Source organism: Cariama cristata, unplaced genomic scaffold (assembly GCF_000690535.1).
Source record: "Cariama cristata isolate BGI_N322 unplaced genomic scaffold, ASM69053v1 scaffold25197, whole genome shotgun sequence".
Classification (NCBI taxonomy): domain Eukaryota; kingdom Metazoa; phylum Chordata; class Aves; order Cariamiformes; family Cariamidae; genus Cariama; species Cariama cristata.
The window spans coordinates 47,101-65,624 of NW_009627510.1; the positions used below are offsets into that span (position 1 = coordinate 47,101).

Genomic DNA, 18,524 nt, shown 5'->3' on the forward strand with positions numbered 1-18,524 from the left:
AGAATGAGTGTGTGTGTGTGTGTGTGTGTATGGGGGGGTCTCTTTTTTAAAATATATTGCACTAATTAAGAGGCTAAATGCATCAGAATACAAAATGCTTAATTTATTTTGATTTTTTTTCATCACATAGAAAAATAAACATGGTTTAATTGTCAGCTCATACATAATGAGGTTTTGTTAGATGTGTTTAAGATACAGCATTTTACTTTCTGGTTTATTAATTGGCCAAATACTTCTAGTCCTCTGTGTAAGGAATCCTTGGTTTAAAAATGAGGAGAGGGCAGATCGCTAACCCAGGGGAGGACTACTTATATACACAGGCTGTGGTTTATCCTTCTGTAAAATCTTATGGATAAAAAGTGACACTTCCCCCCTGCCCCCCCTTTCTTTTTCTTTTCTTTTATTTTTGTTTTGTTTTGTTTTGTAATGTTTTTCACTTTGAATAACCTGGGAGCCAGGCAACATTCTGATATTTTTGGGATTTGGGAGAGAGAAAATTAAATAAACTAATTTTGCTTTAATTTAAAACAAACCATTGTTTGAAAGGCATTTAGCAGTCAATTTTCACATCTGATCTGAAGTTGGAGTTTATTGTGCTCATGTAGTTGAGATCCTTGTTCAAGCGATTTCTATATAAATTTTTGTAATTCATGTAACTGCTTGGCTTCTTGAACCTCGGGAGCTGATTGTTTGTCTTATCTTTTGGTAAGCTAACTCTGCGTTATGTTGCAAAACCTTGAGGCATGTTGTGTTTCTTCGTGTTCCTGCAGTCTGCAAGTGAAGTCAGCTTCATTAGTTTCATGATGGCACATCAGTGCGTGGCTGGTGTTGCCGCTTCCTTCAAGCTACTCCCGGAGCATGATCTGGGCTGCCTTGGTTTGGATAAGCTTGTAAGGATTTGTCAGCCAGATGTGACAAGATTGTCAAGAGGCAAGTAAAGAAGGAGATCTGATATTAATCAGTGCATAGCTTGGAGCCAAACTTTCTCAAATGCAGTGTAGTAACATGTTCTTCTCATTTACTGCTTCTCTTTGTGGCTATAGAACTGCCACTGTCTGAGTTTGACGGTTAAAAGGGATGCCAGCTAATAGTCTTTAATTGTAAGGATACAATTCTAGGTGGGAAAAGATCATATGCTTCTATTTTTAACATCCCTTTGGAAAATACAGTTCTGTTTACTGCAGTTTGCTGAGAAATATGCAAGCGTTATGTTAGATAAGAGTCTCTGTTTCTGTACTTTGGCTTTAAAATACTAAAATTGTGGCTCAGCTCTCAGTGCTGGAGGAGTGGGAGGTGGGGAGCCTCACTCCAGGTCATGGTGCAAAGCAGGACTAGCGTTATTTTTAACTACTAACAACAGTGTGTGTTGGTTTTCTTTGTTCTAGTGATTAGAACAATATACACTGAAGAATACCTTTCTAATTGCTTCTTATACAGAAAAGGGAAAAAATATGGACTGTTAACCATTATGGGTATAATGCTAATAAGTTTTCTTTATAATCAATATAATTGTGCATTTCTGTTTGAATTAAACTCCAGAGTTTTTAGTAGTTTGCAGCTTAATCAGGCTTTTATTTTAACAATAGGTGAACATGTAAAAGGTAAATAATCTTTTGTTATGAAAAGTACATTTTTGTTATACTTAATATATGGGGTTTTGTTTGACTGATTTTTAAAAAGTAGTTGTTCTGTTTATTCTTTGAACTACCAAACCATCTACAACCTATTCAGAACCCTAAAAATAATGGTATCTGCAAACATATCCAGACCTGCAGGAGAGCTAAATCTTCACAGAAACAGGAAAAAATTACTATAAATGTTGGGCCGTTTCATGGACTTTACTATAGCCGAGATGAAATTCTGCCTACTTAGGCTGCAACGAGGTTTGGCCTTTTGATACCAAATGTCGTGACTCCCAGCTTCTGTGCCCGTTCATGGTATCGTTAAAAAATCTGTTCATACAACACTGAGCATGTCACTCCATTTCTAATCAAACAAGCAGATGATTTATTTTGTTTTCAGTAATAAAGACTTCATTACAATAACATTAAATACACCTCTGATAGGAACAGAAATGTTCTCATTTCAGATTACAGTTTTTGCTACATATACATGTTTTAAAAGCACTTTTTGTATGATTTGGCATTTAGTAAACATTTTTCATGCAGGTTTGAGCTAAAATTTAGGTATGGATCTTGAATTCATTATTCAAGCAAAACATCCACCAAATGCAGGGAAGAAAAACTATTGGTTTGGCCCTTTGGGTCATCTCCTGCCCTTCCTGGCTTCAGCGGTGCAGGAACTCTCACAGTTCCTATGTGCTGGGTAGCCAGCTGGTTTTGTCCTAGCAGATGCGCCAGTTGAAGTTTCACAGCCAGTATCATCGCCTTTCTTCTTTTTACTTTTTATTTCTTATTATTTTGTTGCTAACTGCTATCTAAAAAGAAACTGCTTAGGGACTGCAATGTTAATATTCAGACTCAAAAAAAATAATTAGTGAGGGAATGAGGAAAAGTGACAATTTCCAACAGACTTCAGTCATTTTAAAATAAAGAGCAATGACATTTTCATTCCACACTTCAAAAACATGGTAAGATTGTTTCTTTAAACAAATAGGGGAAAAAAAAAAAAGTGCAAGCTTTTGAGTTCGCATTTCAAATATAGGTGATTATCAGTGAGAAATGGGTATTTTTTCATTTGAAAGTAGCTGATGCCTGAAAACCAGTTAAAAATTTCCTCACCTGTGTTCAATAAAAAAGAATACGAAGTTTTAAATTGTGAAATTACCAATGGAGCTACACTGTTGCGTAAAATATTGCATAACTGTAGCACCATAGATAGTATCGTGTCTGTGTGTACAAATATTGTTTGGGTTTAAAATTTATGAAATCACATTAAATAAAATTGTGTAACGCTCAATATTTCAGAGGGCTGTTATTTTTCTCTTATTCTTTAATCTATGTCTTCACTCTGTAACAGGAAAAAAGGGAAAAATTTAAGCATGTGTATTGTATGGCTTCAAGACTTAAGCAGCGGTGTGAGGAGCTGAAAAAGTTAGGATCGTCTTTGAAACATTAACTCACCCACATTGTGCACATATAACATTTTATAAGCTAGGTAAAGAGTTAAAGACATATTTTAAAGGGCTTGCAGTTATACTAATATTCTTTATTTCTCTGATACTTGTGCATTTGTGTTTATAACACTTATTTCTTGTTAACATAGGGCTTAGAGTTAAATATTGAATTAAAATTCAGTTCATGGATAGGTCTGTAGTTTCAGCATTTACCATGTTATGCATAGCACGTCAATATGGATAAATAGTATGTGCGCAACTTATTTGCTCGATTAAATAGCATCTAGTGCTTTATCATAAGAAATTTCACACCATTTTTATCCAGTGACTTATCTTTACCCCTTAAGCCTGAGCAGTTTTTCTCATCAGTACGCAGCAATCTGTTACTTATTTTTGAAATGCACTAATAAGAATGATTTTTCCTGTAAATTTATTAAAAATATCACAATATCTTGTGATAGACACTGCTTAATACTGGGCTAAATGTTTCTGACCTATGCAGGCTAGGGCAGGTATGCCATGGGAACTGTAGCATTGTAGTCTGTTTCAGAATCAAAAGTAAATAACGGCTATAAGTTAATGATAAAGTGACATTTTTCATTCCACAATTTGTATTTCTTGTTTTCTTTTCCAAACCAAATGGTAAAAGAGGATCTAAATACATTCCGGAGTTTGACCAAGCTGTCTGTCAGCACACACCTGTTGTTAACAAGTGAGATTAATTGCAGCGTAAGCCAACGTATCTACAAGCACGTTGCTGAACAGCAAAACTATGTTTTACTGTCCAGTGCTTTTCGTTTAAAGAGTAGCAGTCTGAGTGTGTGTGCTCTCACACGCACACACACACACATGCACATTCTTTTCTCTTTATAATTATTTTGACAGTGCCATTAACAAGAGTTGCCCTAAGGGGCCCTTTAGGGTAAGTGACATGCATGAGGAGTGATTTTCATCCCACAAGTTATGCTGTGATTAAAGTTTGGCCTTGTAGTGTGCTGCCTTTCTCAGAAACGACTCCCTTCTGCTTCCTGGCCCAGCTGCCTTGCCCCAGACTGCCCAGAGCTCCTCTCCGTTAGCCGCAAAAGCTGCTGCTGAGCCCAAATTTGCTGTAGGGTTGCGAGTCTGTATTTAGTTTAGTCTCTTATCTCAGCTCCTCGCTTTCAGGACTGTTCTCTGTTAGAAAAACTTTTTAACAAAGTGGCGACACGTGGATTCGTGGTCCATAATTCAGTAGCCAGCTAAAACTTTTAAATTCACAAGCATGGTTGATTTGATGGTGTGGTGTCATTGTGTGAAGGTATTACCTAATTTCAGTTCCACCTTACTGAGCTTTTTCACTTACCCCTCTCACTTTTTGGCTGTTTTTGAGGATGTTTTAGTCAATTATTACAAGGACAATTAAACATTTTCAGCTCAAGGTGCTCAACTGCACCCACAAGAGAGAGATTTGGTCAAATTCTAGGCCAAAATTGGCTTTGTTCAGCCCCACTGAGGGAGGGGGTAAATGGAGTGTTGCAACTTGTTGCAGGATCTGGGTTGTAAATACTCTGTTTACATGTATTCTCAGTCTGTGGCTGCTTAAAAGAGGTCAGGTTTTGGTATCTGACCCCAAATAAACAATATGAATATATACATAAGGATCCAGATGATTAATGGGATGTATTCTGTGGTCTTATCTAGAAAATGTATTCAACTTGTGGCCTTTGTATTCTTTTAGGAGTAAAAATCATAACATAATTTCCCCACAGAGAGAGGATAAGTGGGAGTTGAGTAGTATCAGCACCAGCCAAAATTTTCAGCACAATAGGTGTTAAGTTCAACTCCTAAATCCATGTTTGGCCTCTGAAACAAAAGCTTTTTGTCTGGGTTTTTCAAAGGTTCTTGCACCTCCTGAGCTTGGTGGGAGCATACGTGGTCGGTGTGTATGAAAACCAGCCCAGTTATTGAGGAACCGTCTGGATTTAGGAACTGAGTTGTGAGCGTAACTTCATTTTTAGTGGCACTGTAAAAGGCAAGTTGTGGCCCATCTCCATCTTTCCCATCTCTCTTCTAGTTGGTCTCTTAAGCAGGAGACAAGAATTTTGCTAAATTATTTTGCTAATAAGCAGTTTGAATCATCTAGGGCTAGCATTTTAAACGTGCCTTTTAATGGAGAAGGTTGGAGCTATTTGGTCAGTGCTGTTTACTCTGTCACATCTGTGTGCAACATAATTAAAAGCTCAAAATACTGTTTTCTGGATATAACAAACTGTAAGGCTTGTTTGCTTCTCATGAAAGATGTTTGTTGTTACTTATTATGTTTATTAAATAACTGTATTAAGGGCAGCTGTTCCTTTGTAAGAAACATTTTTTGTGAGATAAGACTGTGGAAATAGTGTATGCAGCATTCGGTCCAATACAATTAGAAATCTTATAAGGACCTTTTCCTTGTTTTAATAATTATATGTAATTATTTGGTTTAGTCTTAAGCATTTTTAAACTTCAGTATAGAAACAGCAGAACTTGCAACAACCAAATGTACCCGAGTAGGCATAAACGTACACGACTGGCAATCCCTTTGTTTCAAGGGCTAAGCAGGCAGTGTATGTATGCTATCAGTGGTGTGTAACTTACCAGTACAGCTTTGACCTCAGCCATAACCGAGAACCTTAAACACACAACAGAAGAAAAACATCACTATACTGAGCTGAACACGTGCAAGCTGTGGCATGGGCCAAGTCTACTTTGTGCAGAATAACTCTCAGACTGGCCTTGCCGTCAGAGCGGTACAGATGTAAGTGCATTTCAGTGCACTATTGCTTGGTGAGTGTCTCCCTTTCCCCATTCCCTACATGTCCTTCTAGCTCTACTTACAGGCAGCGAAGGGATTCCATGTTTTGTCCATCCTCCAGGCATCCTGTTTTCCCTTTGAAGGGAGAATGTCAGGAAGAAGAAAATGGCCTAGAGCTTTTCCTTGAAGATGCTGCAGGGGCCCTCCTAATGTGCTCTACAGGCAGATGGGATTCATAGCCTTACTAAACTTGGAATACATTGAAACTTTCAAGGAACAATAGATACAGAAGGTGCTTAATCTAAACTCTAACAGATCTAATATCAACATGCAGTTTAGGCTTAATTGTTGAGCTATGTCTTCAACAAGTACTTACACCATCTGGAGCAGCCCAACACCTTTTGTGATTGTACTTGGAATATACTGGAATATATTTTACTCCCGATAAACTGCAGGGAGCTCAACAAAGTATCAAAAAACTGAAGTCTCTGTTTAGGAAGAACGCACACAAGGGCTAAATATGTACTATAGAGTGGTCAGGGTGGATACAAATACGTGTGGGATAGGTGAAAAAAAACCCAAATATTATTAGTGTGATACAGATAAGCATAGCTGGGTTGTGATACAGTGAAATAAGGTGGACAAAATGTAAATTGAGAACTTGTTTTAAATCGTGACAAAAGTGACATATGGTATTATTTATCAGTGGAATATATTCCCAGGGGAAGTGGCAAAAGTTGCCAGACAGAAAATGGACAAAGCAAAGCTTTGCTCATTGTATGATGTGGAAAAGTACAGCATTGACAGAGATCCTTAAGATAAAGGAGTTTTTAAAATTTGTTTCTGCTTTCAGTGGTTGTTCAAAGGGTTCAAATGCAGAACTAATCAAATGTAACTGGGTGTTGAAAAAGGAAGATTTATTTAAACTTTGCAACCACAAGAAACCTGGTGGATAACAGTAAAAACAGGAAAGAAAACAAATTGGACAGGAAGGCAGCTTCACACTCATGTATAGTTACTGTTTTCTTTCCTGAAAGATGCACACGGATTTGGATTTGGCCTTTGATTTAGCTGTGGACTGTACTTTTAATTTAAGAGACAGTAAAAGTATCCATCCCTTTACTTCCCTTGCAAATCTTTTACAAGGTAAAAGCAAGAACATATTTCCTAATAACCAGACATATTTCCCATTATTTTATTTCTACAAACCAAGAAGAGAGCCTAGTTTCTATAGATTATTCTTAATTTGTGAGAAAATTGTTACCTGCACTCTAGGAAGTAAAAAGACTTTCATGTTTTAGCTGATTGGCAGACAGAAAAAAAAAAACCTGTAATGCTTTACAAATTGATCTTCTTCCGTCATTATAAATCTTGCCTCTTCCTCCACAAGTGTTCTTACTGTGGAGCTACTGCATGTCTATCCTGCAGAAATGCGACACGTCCCAGTTCTTTCCTAGGGGACATGTGCTCACTGGAGTGTGTATCTTGAAGTTACTTTTTCTGGGAAATGAAGGTAAGGTGGCCATAGGAAATATGGTTTGTTGCTAGAAGCCCTCAATAAAGGACATGAAAAGTGATTATCTGTCATACCTCATCATCTATTGAAAGTTTTTCTCACACATTTCTTTCATGTAACTCCAATTTCTTCTTCAAACTTGCATTTTAAACTAATAAAAATTTGTAATCCCTACTTGTAAAAGATGTTCCTGTAACACGGCACATCAGTGACACCATTTTGTCAGTAATCTTCATAGCAGAGCAGTGAAGCACTCATGATCTTCATGCGATGGCAGTAGCATTAAAAAAAAAAAAAAAAAAAAAGGAAAACCGGCAGTTTCTAAAGTGAGGGGTAGCTTTGTGCAAAGAAGACAATGATTTTTCTTGGATGCCAGAAACAAGTGAGGGTGCTGACCTGTGCATTACTGATGCTAAACACTACCAGGGTAATCTTAATCTGGGACTTGCTCTTCCCTTTTACTGGTGTCTGCACTTGCGGCTCTCACTGCAGGGAGCCAGGCTGGCTTTCCAGCGTGAGCAGAGATCTCTAACTCAGCCCTGATGGGGTCTTCAATATTTGCTTACTTTTTAGGTTATTTCCTAAGCCAAAGTGCTGTCAAACCAGGGTCCACTTAACACTGAATGAGATTTGATAGAGTTACACTGCCCTTCTTCTCTTGCTGCATTTTTTCAAACTTGCTGTTAGTATGTTGCAAGTGAACATAGGTCCCAAAAGGCTTCCAGAGAGCATAGATGTTCCCAATCTTGCTTAATAAAATGAATCCTGATTATGCACCCAGAATCAGAATAAGTTTGTCTCATTAGCTTGTGCTTTTCTTTAGCTATGAAGGCTGTGAGTGGGTTGCAAAGAAATGTTCAGTAACTTCTGAAGCATAATCCAAAACTACGTCAGTATCTGGCAAAAAAAATGTCAGCAGTCATGACTTTCATGCAACACATGTTAAGATTTCTTTTTTGGTGATTAGTAGATGGATTTTCAGTGACCAGTTTAATGGTTAATCTGCCTGTCTTGGAATGAGGAATCATTTGTATTAAAAATATGACATTCAGATTCCCACAGTCATGCTGGTAAAACTGCAGAAAATTTTGATGAGAATTTTCAATTCTATTTTTAAAAAAATTAAGAAAGTGTTGCTGATAGTAGATTTGGAAAGATGCATTTGTGAGGGAGAGAGTGACTGGAAAGCACTAACAAGATCCTTGATGACAGCATAAGATTTTTTTTTTTAAAATATCTGCTTTATGTTTCTGGAAAATGAAACTAAATAATAGACCTGAATGAAAGGATTGCACTTTAAAACATTTCCACTTTAATTTCCATGTACACTTCGAATCCTTTAATTATGATTTCGAAGCTTTACATGTATGCAATATGGAAAGTTATTCCTTTGTTCTGTAGAATGAAATTGTGTGTACATTCCACTTGTTGGGAAAATAAAGCTCATTAAAAGACTTGATATAATTACAGTACCTTAGAATAGGTGTATTAAGGGTAGTAGGATTAACAGGCAAAAGACAAGTGCATTAATATCATGAAGTTTTGCTAAGTCTTTCTTCATTAAACTCTGATATAAGTTAATTTGGGAGATAACCAAAGTGCATCTTTTGAAAGTGACTTTTTAAGTTGAACAATGAATGAAGATTTAAAATTGTGACTTGCTGATTATTTTAAAAGTTTTTTTTGCCATGTTATGTATTCTCTGTGACTACATTAATGCAAATGTTGCTAGAAAAGTTTTAGGAGACACAGACTCTGACAAGCACAAATGAAGGGAAATGCTACCAACCTGAAAATCACACTTATTTCTTCTCAGAGATTCTTACAAGTAATTTTTTAAGTCAGCAACAGATCCCTGATTTGAGGGTATACCTTTGATATGTTACCAGTATGCAAGCTAACTAGATCTGAGACTGGTGTCCAGAAGCAGTAATGTATTGACTTGAGAGGGGATCAATTCCGTATGTAGAATAGAAGGGGAACTCTGCTTCCTTTCTAATAGCCACTTTCATATATGTAAGACAAAATGTCCTCCTTTTACTTTTTCTTGTTTTGGCATGGGTAGTCTTCTACGCATGTACAGTAAAACAAAATAAATACATGTACCATATAGAAGAAAGATCTTCCACAGAAGTATGAAATACAAAATTTTGTGTGGTCTATCTTTCTTGTCTAAGTACACAAATTAAGAAGAAAAAATAGTTTTAAAGGTCAGTGGTTTGTGGAACATGTCCAAAGGAAAAGGAATTAAAAAAATTTTTAAATCTCAATTAACTTATCATCATGACAGCTTTTTTCATTGTGCATATTTCTGTTACTTCTTGCAGAAAAAGGAAGTACTCTTTTGTAATTTTGTCTGGAGGGACTGGATAAGATGCATTCATGGAATGCACTGTAGCTTACTGAACCTAGCAGGGTTGCTTATGGAAGGGGTTCAGTCTGTGCAAGTCACAGAATATTATGTATGTACAGAGGCAGGAGACTTGAACTGCATTGTTGTTTGATATCTTGTGATAGAAATGAATCAGCAGCCAACTACACCTTTTTTCCAACTTTCCATAAGAAATTTATGGCTTTTTATCGTTACGTGAAAGTATTTTAGCATCTAAGTGAAAATATATCCTCCATTAAAGTGAAGCAATTCACACTGCGTAGGGTATTGATGTGTATTTTATGACTTTATAGGGACTACAGAGCTTTTCTCAAGAATTCAGTATTTTGCAATGGCTCCTTTAAAAGACTAAAGGCAAAGCGATTCAGAGATTTCAATAGCCCTGTTGCCACTTGTTCCGATGCTTCAAATAAAGATGAATCTCAGCATCAAGTCACTGCAGTTTGGCGATGAGCATGTAAGCTAACTCCTTGATAAGCCAGCTACTGAGATTTTAAAATCTCGGTCCAAATCGAGTCATCTAAAGCACTAGGCATCCAATGTCCTGCACATGCTTGTTTGTAGTAGACTTGTATGTAGTGTCCTCTTCTGCCCTGAGTCAGTCAAATTCTTCAAGTCTAAAGAAATACCCATTGCAAAGTCCAGTGAAGTTACCTCTCTCTTGTGTCCTTTTCATTTGCGTCCATTTTTCTTAGCCTGATTGTCCAAAAACTTGCTTCTTTGTGTGTTTTCCAGAAGTGCAAATGTGGGGATGCCTGCATTGAAAAGACGCTGCTTTTTTCTTCAAGTCTTGTCTTGCTTTTCAATGGGTATTAATAAGTAGTGGAAATCCCCATTTTTCTTAAGACCCTAGGAGCGGGAGTACCAGCCAGTAGTGGACATAACTTTGCCTTATTTCATATTTGCCTCCCTGTACTTTAAAATTAAAACGTTTTGTTTTAAAAACAGAGAAATGCAGACATGTTACAATTGCATAATCTAACTTTTTTTTTTGTATTCCAGTGCAGACTTTCTGCACATTAATTTCTTCACTTTCCTTCTCTTAATAAATATTCCATTTATGCAGGAACTATTCTCAGTATCAGATCTAAGCAATACAGAATGCTACAAATGCTTTGCTCTATAGCAATCCCTATGGAGCTTTAACTAGGACCTCAAAGTTGTCTGTCTGCCTTCAGCAGCAGATGAGCACATACAGAAGAAAGCATGTGTTCCAGGAAGCAAGATTGTATTACCCTGTTGATTAGGAATATCTGAATATTAATTTGATTTGCATTATAGATGACCTCGGTGGGAGTAAAGTGATGCACAAATTGAGCTGTGCAACTGGTTGCTATCTGTTTGTGTGCTCTATTTTGCCTATTATCTTTCAAGCATTTCCCTTACAAAATGTGACTGCTATGGTCTTTGAGGAGTTGGAGTACTTTTTGGTGAGCTTTGTTACTGAGAAGCATTAGTGAACTCCTGTGTCTTTGACAGGATACATATATCCTATGTGGATCCTGCTGTATGTAAGGGATGGCATCTATGCAGAGCTATCATATTGCTCATTAGAACTTCCTATATTGCAGTATGGAGTTCCAGCAAAAATTCAAGAGACTAGGACTTTCATCTGTATGTCTCTGTTTTCAAACCTTCCTGAAAAAAGTGATCTTACATGAAGATCATAGCTTAGGTGAATGCACAAGAACAGTTTATTATTGTTATAAAGGTGCTTCAGCCTAAATAAATCCACAGAAGTGTTGCTACGCATGTCATTAAATATTTTGCTTCCATAATATCCTAGTGCTCTAGCTGGTGACTGATTCTCTTTAAAGCAGAGGTAGTCTTGCATAACTCAGATTTTGCCTGGCTTATTTATATTGCACATTGACAGGTATGTGCTGATATGTTAACTCTGTCTTCATATGGATTTTATGGGTGTGTTGTATACATATAACCTGCACACTCTAGATGGTGCTTATACATTACCTATCATCCTTTCCATTGATTTCCAGGCTATCCGATGCACTCTTGTGAACTGTAGTTGTCAGTGTTTCAAACCTGGGAAAATAAATCAGCGACAATGTGACCAGTGCCGGCATGGATGGGTAGCACATGGTAATATTTGTTCTTACAATATATATAAAAGCTTTTAGGATCGTCCTCACTATAGCATGCTTTTTGCGTCACCTTTCACCCCCCCACCCCCCCCACCCCCAATATTACTTACATTCAATTTTATCTCTCTCTTGTGACACAAGTTTAATTACTTTTGTGATTTTATTTTCAGCCCTGAGCAAATTAAGGATTCCCAACCTCTACCCATCAAGCCAGGTAGAAATAGTTCAATCCAATGTTGTCTTTGATATCAGTAGCCTCATGTTGTATGGAACCCAAGCCATTCCTGTGCGCCTTAAAATTCTGCTAGATCGGCTTTTCAGTGTTCTGAAGCAGGAAGAGGTGATACAGATTCTCCATGCTCTGGATTGGACATTACAGGATTATATACGTGGATATGTGCTACAGGTATTTAGAGGGCTTTTTTAATGTAAATGTGATAGCTAAATATTATTTCATAATGCTTTCTAGCTTAATCTTATTAGTGGTTCACAATGCATTAACAGCATGGTACATCTGAAAGGCAGTAATAGACTTGTACAAGCTTAGCGCCAGACAAGAAAGGGTGGATTTTTCATCATTGCTCTCTTTTTACTTAGATTTAACTGAAATCTTCCTACTTTGCTCAAACCTATCAACAAACGTAAGTCCAGATAAAAAGAAAAAGTTGCTGGGAACATATCAAAGTAAAGGCTTCAGAATTTACTCTAGTATTATTTAAACAGTGAATTTACTTTTATACAGCAGAATAATATATTGACAAATAAATTTGCCATCATTTTAAACACCAGGGACAATATCCGTCTCTGGTGTAGTGCTAGTGACCTTGCTGGAGCTACAAGGATGAATTTGGCCCTACGTGCTTACACTAATGTTAGTCCTTTCTACTGTGGAAGTTACCTTTTATGTAAAGTAACATTATGATCTTACATTATGACATGAATCAATATTTAATGGTCTTGATAATCTTGCTTTTTAGTGTTAGGATTAAAAATATGGAATCAATTACCTTGAACCTCTACCACATGAAAAATTTATAATGTTACGTTCTTCATCATCTTAGAAACTCTTACATGCACTGTGAAAAATCTCAGTAGGCCATCAAATACATGTTCTGTGATAAAATATTTATTGTAGTTATTGGGAAAAGTTAGGCATAGCTAGAGTTTGAAAGAACTCCAACACTCTAGTGTAATTACAGCTGTGCTCTGTGAACACTGGCAATAGATCAATACAGGTTCATTTGTTCTCTGATCTTAGTTGCTTGGAAGATTATTAAACTTGCAACTAAAGAATACTTGACTTAAATAAGGAGCTAAATCTTGGTCTGATTGCTCCATCTCTGCTGTCTGTACTTACATGATACTAACTGTTGTTTAAATGACGTGTCTTAATTTTTGTGGAAAAAAAATAGGTTATTGGAAAGTATTACTGTGAGTTCAGAAAGAAATAATATCACCAATGTGGTAAAATTTGGAAGAAAGTATCACAGAATTGGCATTAATGTCTCATTAAATAGAATGATTTTATCATTTTGCTAGAGAAGAGTTTTTAGTCCCTGAAAAAATGAGAGATTCAGGAGGAGGGTTTTTTTTGTTTGCCTTAACTAATGTCTGACTCATTTAAATATTTTTGGCTTTAGGATGCTTCAGGAAAGGTGCTGGATCACTGGAGCATAATGACCACTGAAGAAGAACTGGCTACTTTGCAGCAGTTTCTTCGTTTTGGAGAAACTAAGTCCATTGTAGAGTTAATGGCAATTCAAGAGAAAGAAGGGCAATCAATTATAATACCACCACCAACTGCCAATTTGGATATTAGGGCATTCATTGAGAGCTGCAATCAACACAGTCCTAATTTTTCTGCTTCCTTGGACAAAATGAGTCCCACCAACATTCATCCCTTTGAGAATATTGTAAATAACATGGCTTTCATGCTTCCATTTCAGTTTTTCAGTCCAGTGCCTCCACCTTTGATAGGTTCACCACCAGAAAGACATTTGATTGAGCAAGGTCAAGACCATAGCAATGAAACTAAACAAGATGTTCAGATACCATTTTCTGAAAGCAGCTTCTTAACTTCTAGTTCTGCACCATTTCAAGTTGAAAATGAGAGGAGCATAAATGGTCCAGATGTCACCACTAAAACAGAAGATGATGCCCTTTTAAGTGATTCCAGTTCACATAATACAGCAGCAAAGCTTGAAATGACAGCACTATCTGCAGAAAACAAAATGAAATCTGTTGAAAAAAATGGCGCTGGGCCAAGGAAAGGGCGTGTTTTCTGCACTGCATGTGAAAAGACATTTTATGACAAAGGTACTTTGAAAATACATTACAATGCCGTTCATCTGAAGATAAAGCACAAATGCACAATTGAGGGCTGCAATATGGTATTTAGCTCTTTGCGTAGTCGAAATCGTCACAGTGCAAATCCTAACCCCAGACTCCATATGCCAATGAATAGAAATAACAGGGATAAAGATCTAAGAAATGGTTTGACCATTGCTGGACCTGGAGATAGTAAAAGGACAGAATTTACAATTTTAACTCCGGATAGCAGAACTATTACCAGCTATGCCAGCTCTTGTACTGATTCAAAGGGTCAGGCTGGATTTCCCAGTATTGGACAGAATGGTGTCCTCTTTCCAAACCTGAAGACAGTACAACCTGTTCTGCCTTTTTATCGTAGTCCAGTCACACCAGCTGAGCTTGCTAATACTCCAGGTACTCTTCCTTCTCTGCCTCTTGTTTCTTCCTCAATACCAGAGCAGCTTGTTTCAAATGAATTGCCATTTGACATGCTACCCAAGAAGAAATCTCGTAAATCAAGTATGCCTATTAAGATAGAGAAAGAAGCTGTTGAGACACCTAATGAAAGTAGTGATGTTGCCAGTTCTGAAGATGATACACGTCATCAAGTGGTAAGCGATGGAGAGCTTGAGACCTGTGAGCATAAGATAGAGAAGCGGGTGACCGACAGGGTGGAAAAGCACCCCCATTCAGGTAATTCATGGAAATCTGTCTCTGGGGTAGAGGGCCCAAAGTATTTTGAATCTATCTTTGCGCCAAATAACAAATACATCAAGGATATCTCTGACAATGAATTGCATCACTGTGAGAAAGAGGTTAAACCAGAAGAAAACCAACCATTAAAAATAGTTTCCCATGAGATTACATATGAAGATCCAAAACACCACCACAATGATGTTATAAAACCAATGACTGAACCCCCCATGTATATTAAAGAGCAGTCAAAACGCAGGATTCCTAAAAATGACTGCCCTGAATTGCAACACCACTTGCTGACCGGGGGCTTTTTCAGCACTTTGTCAAACAGGGGTGCTAGCATTCCTTGTTTTGAAGACTCTAAAGATATGGATCATGTCAGTCAACATGCACTAGGGATTCAGAAGGAAGAAAGCCGCTTTCATTGTGACATCTGTAAGAAGACTTTTAAAAACCCTTACAGTGTAAAAATGCATTTTAAAAATGTACATCTCAAAGAAATGCATATTTGCACAGTTGAGGGCTGTAATGCTGCTTTCCCTTCTCGTAGAAGTCGAGACAGGTAAGAAAATTATAAACAAAATTGTATTTATTTTACCATCACAATGGAGCCTAATTTGAAATTAAAATGAGTGTTTGAGGAATGGAGCCTGCAAAGATTTTCTGTGTATCCTCGTATAACAGGTACGATAACTTATCAGAACATTCATGAAATGAAAATCTATTGAAAGAAACATTTCCTTTCCACTAGACTATGAGGTATTAAATAAAGCCATGAAAATTTCATAACTGATAAAGACTGCAATAGTTGAAAGAACACTTTAGAACATAAAAGGAAAACCACAAGGGTATGAATTCAGCAATTTTCCAGTAGATGCATGTGTGGACTTATATGTTTAATATGTACTTTCATGTGTATTTTAATGTATACAGTGTTCTTTAATGAAAAAGCAATGAGATCAATTCAGGAAATCTTCTCTTGCCCTTGTTCCTTGCTTTACTCAAGGATTTTGAAGAGACTGGTGGGAAAAAGCCCATAAGAAAAGCAAAATTACTCTATGTCAGTACAAAATTAACATTATGCAGTGTTAGTTGAACTAACACTATCTGGTGTATATCCACATTGTTAGTGCTTTTATGTGAGATTACATACTAATTCCTAAACTATATCATAAGCTTGATTCAGTTTACTGTTAGCTGCAGTATTGTGTTGCTGTAAATTATTTTTTTCAGCCTATTATACACATAGGCTGAGAAACAAGAACTGAAGCTTTATCGTTGACCATCAGCTATGTATCTGAATTGCTAAGAGACAGATAACAAATCTGTTAAAGTGCGACTAAATGTTGTAAGTTTTCTAACTCTCCTGTAAAAGTGTTAGAGCAGCTTTTGGCTGCAGAAAGCATGCTTGGATAGTACTTCAGAGTGACACAAGGTTTAGATTGTCTGTAATCTGCTAGGAGTACTGGAGCCAGCTGATGCAGTCCAGAGAGAGGATGAGCCAGTCTCTGAGGACTGGCCGCTGCATCTGAGATGCACAGATTCATCTGCTGCTGGCAGGGCTTCATACCCTGGTCTGCTGCCTGCATCTTCCCAGATGTGAATTCCTCTCCATTGTAATTGTGATATGGGCCACAGGAAAGAAGGCCGGCAGTACGATTCGCATTCACATGCCATGAATTCCTTCCCACACCAATATATTCAGTTAAGTTTTAACATTGGTGCTTTTGGAAGATGTTTTATTTAAAACAAACGAACAAAAAACCAAAACCGAACAAAAAACCCCACAACTCACAAGAAAGTTCACAAGCTTTGTGTAAAACAGTAGTTATCTGGAGCAACTTTGCAGAAGTTTCTAGACTTTAACGTAGAGTGCTGTGACTGCGAGTACAAAATATTTCTGTGCCCTTTTGACCAGCTCATGGTTTGGATTAAACTATGATGGCAAGAGGAAAAATGAATGTTTTCCCTGTCTTGCAATAAACCAAATCTTCTAGCCAGAGCCTGGAATTTCCCAGTTAGCTGACTGATAGTACTGATGAGGAGAAGAGATTTTGTATGGTTTGGTAGTTTTAAACTGAATCCAGAGATGCCCATTCAAAAACTACAAATTGCATAAAATGCAATGTTCCTTTCTTCAAGGAAATTCCTGTCAAGGAAAAGCTCTGTACTGACATGTACAGCTGCATCCTGGCACATGGTTACAGCTCTTGAGATCATGAATATTTTTTGCAGACTCAGGTGTCACTCCTCTCCTGTTTGGTCCCTTGGGAAAGAATCTTTTTTCTTCCCCGCCCCAGTCCATTCTCTGATCTCAGTTCAATATACAGGCTTTTAGCGTGTCCCCCAACTCTTTTAGACCCAGCACTAGATCTAGTGGAGCAGACAGCTATTCACAATGCAGGAGAGAATCTGAAATACTGATTTCTGTAGACTTACTTCTGATATATGCCAGTGCAAGCAAGTTCAGATGCCCAGTCACATGTGTAAATCATCTGTGTGCACTCCCAGTGTGGCAGTTGGTCAAATTAGAAGTATACAGTTCATGCATGCTACTAAATATTGGGTTTTTTTCTTTGTTAATGAACATTATGAAACATCTGTTAAGTGAGGCGAAACACTTTCTTGCTAAGCTTGTCTTTGTTCTTCTAGACATAGTTCAAACCTAAATCTTCATCATAAGCTTCTGACTAAAGATACACTGGAATTCAACAACCATTTCAATGCAACATACCTCTTGAAAGACATGGCTAAGGAGTTTTGCCAAGATGTGTCTTTAAAACAACATGTTGGACATACTTCTGTAATCTTCAAAGGAATGAACAGAACAGGCAGCTTTGTTTTTCCAATGAGCAAAATTAGAGAACCCTGTTCTGAGAGTTATGGATATGATCCATTGAATGATGGAGCTGTTCTGGATCTAAGCACTACTTCCAGCATTAAATCTGAGAGCAGTGCTCATTCTTCCTGGGATTCTGACGGAGGAAGTGAAATATGCACCATGCCCTTGGATGATAGTGATGAAAGCTGTGAAGGACCCAGCCTAATGCCCAATGATGAACTCTACCAAGACTGTACTTTAATTGAGAAAGCTGATCAAAACTTTACAAATTTACCTTCCAGTTTGCCAATAACTTGTCATATATGTCAAAAAACTTATAGTAATAAAGGAACTTTCAGGGCTCATTACAAAACTGTGCATCTCCGCCAGCTCCATAAATGTAAAGTCCCAGGTTGCAACACAATGTTTTCATCTGTTCGCAGTCGGAACAGGCACAGTCAAAACCCTAATCTGCACAAAAGTCTGGCTGGGTCACCAACTAGCCTACAATAAGGTCATGCTGATCTTAATTTATTTCTGCTAAGAATTAATCATTTCAGTTAAGGAATGTGTTAACATTAGTTTTATTTAAACTCATTTGCATTCTAGCCTATTCAACAATCATGGTCAAATTCTTTTCTTTTGTGTGTGCTCTCCAGCAGTTTCATTTAGCAAAGCTTGGTGCTGTAGTTTTTGTGCAATTGTTTGGTTTGATGTTAAATAGCTAAAGCTTCTTTAAGGAAAAGAAATGGGGCAAATATGGAGACATTAACTAAAGTATTTCTGATACCTATGAAGTATTACTTGCCAACAATAGGAGCTTCAAATGAGAGCCAGCATC

At 37.3% G+C, this 18,524-nt stretch overlaps 1 protein-coding gene across 1 annotated transcript in view; it reads left to right on the forward strand.

Moving 5' to 3' along the window:
* The window catches only part of BNC1 (basonuclin 1), a 19,029-nt gene extending 833 nt beyond the window's left edge, over window positions 1-18,196 (forward strand). Inside the window, exons 2-5 of the mRNA XM_009704468.1 lie at window positions 11,752-11,854; window positions 12,027-12,262; window positions 13,497-15,424; window positions 17,515-18,196. Coding sequence (XP_009702770.1) covers window positions 11,752-11,854; window positions 12,027-12,262; window positions 13,497-15,424; window positions 17,515-18,196 — 2,949 coding nt within the window. The remainder of the gene's footprint in view (window positions 1-11,751; window positions 11,855-12,026; window positions 12,263-13,496; window positions 15,425-17,514) is intronic.
* The last annotated feature ends 328 nt before the right edge of the window (window positions 18,197-18,524 follow it).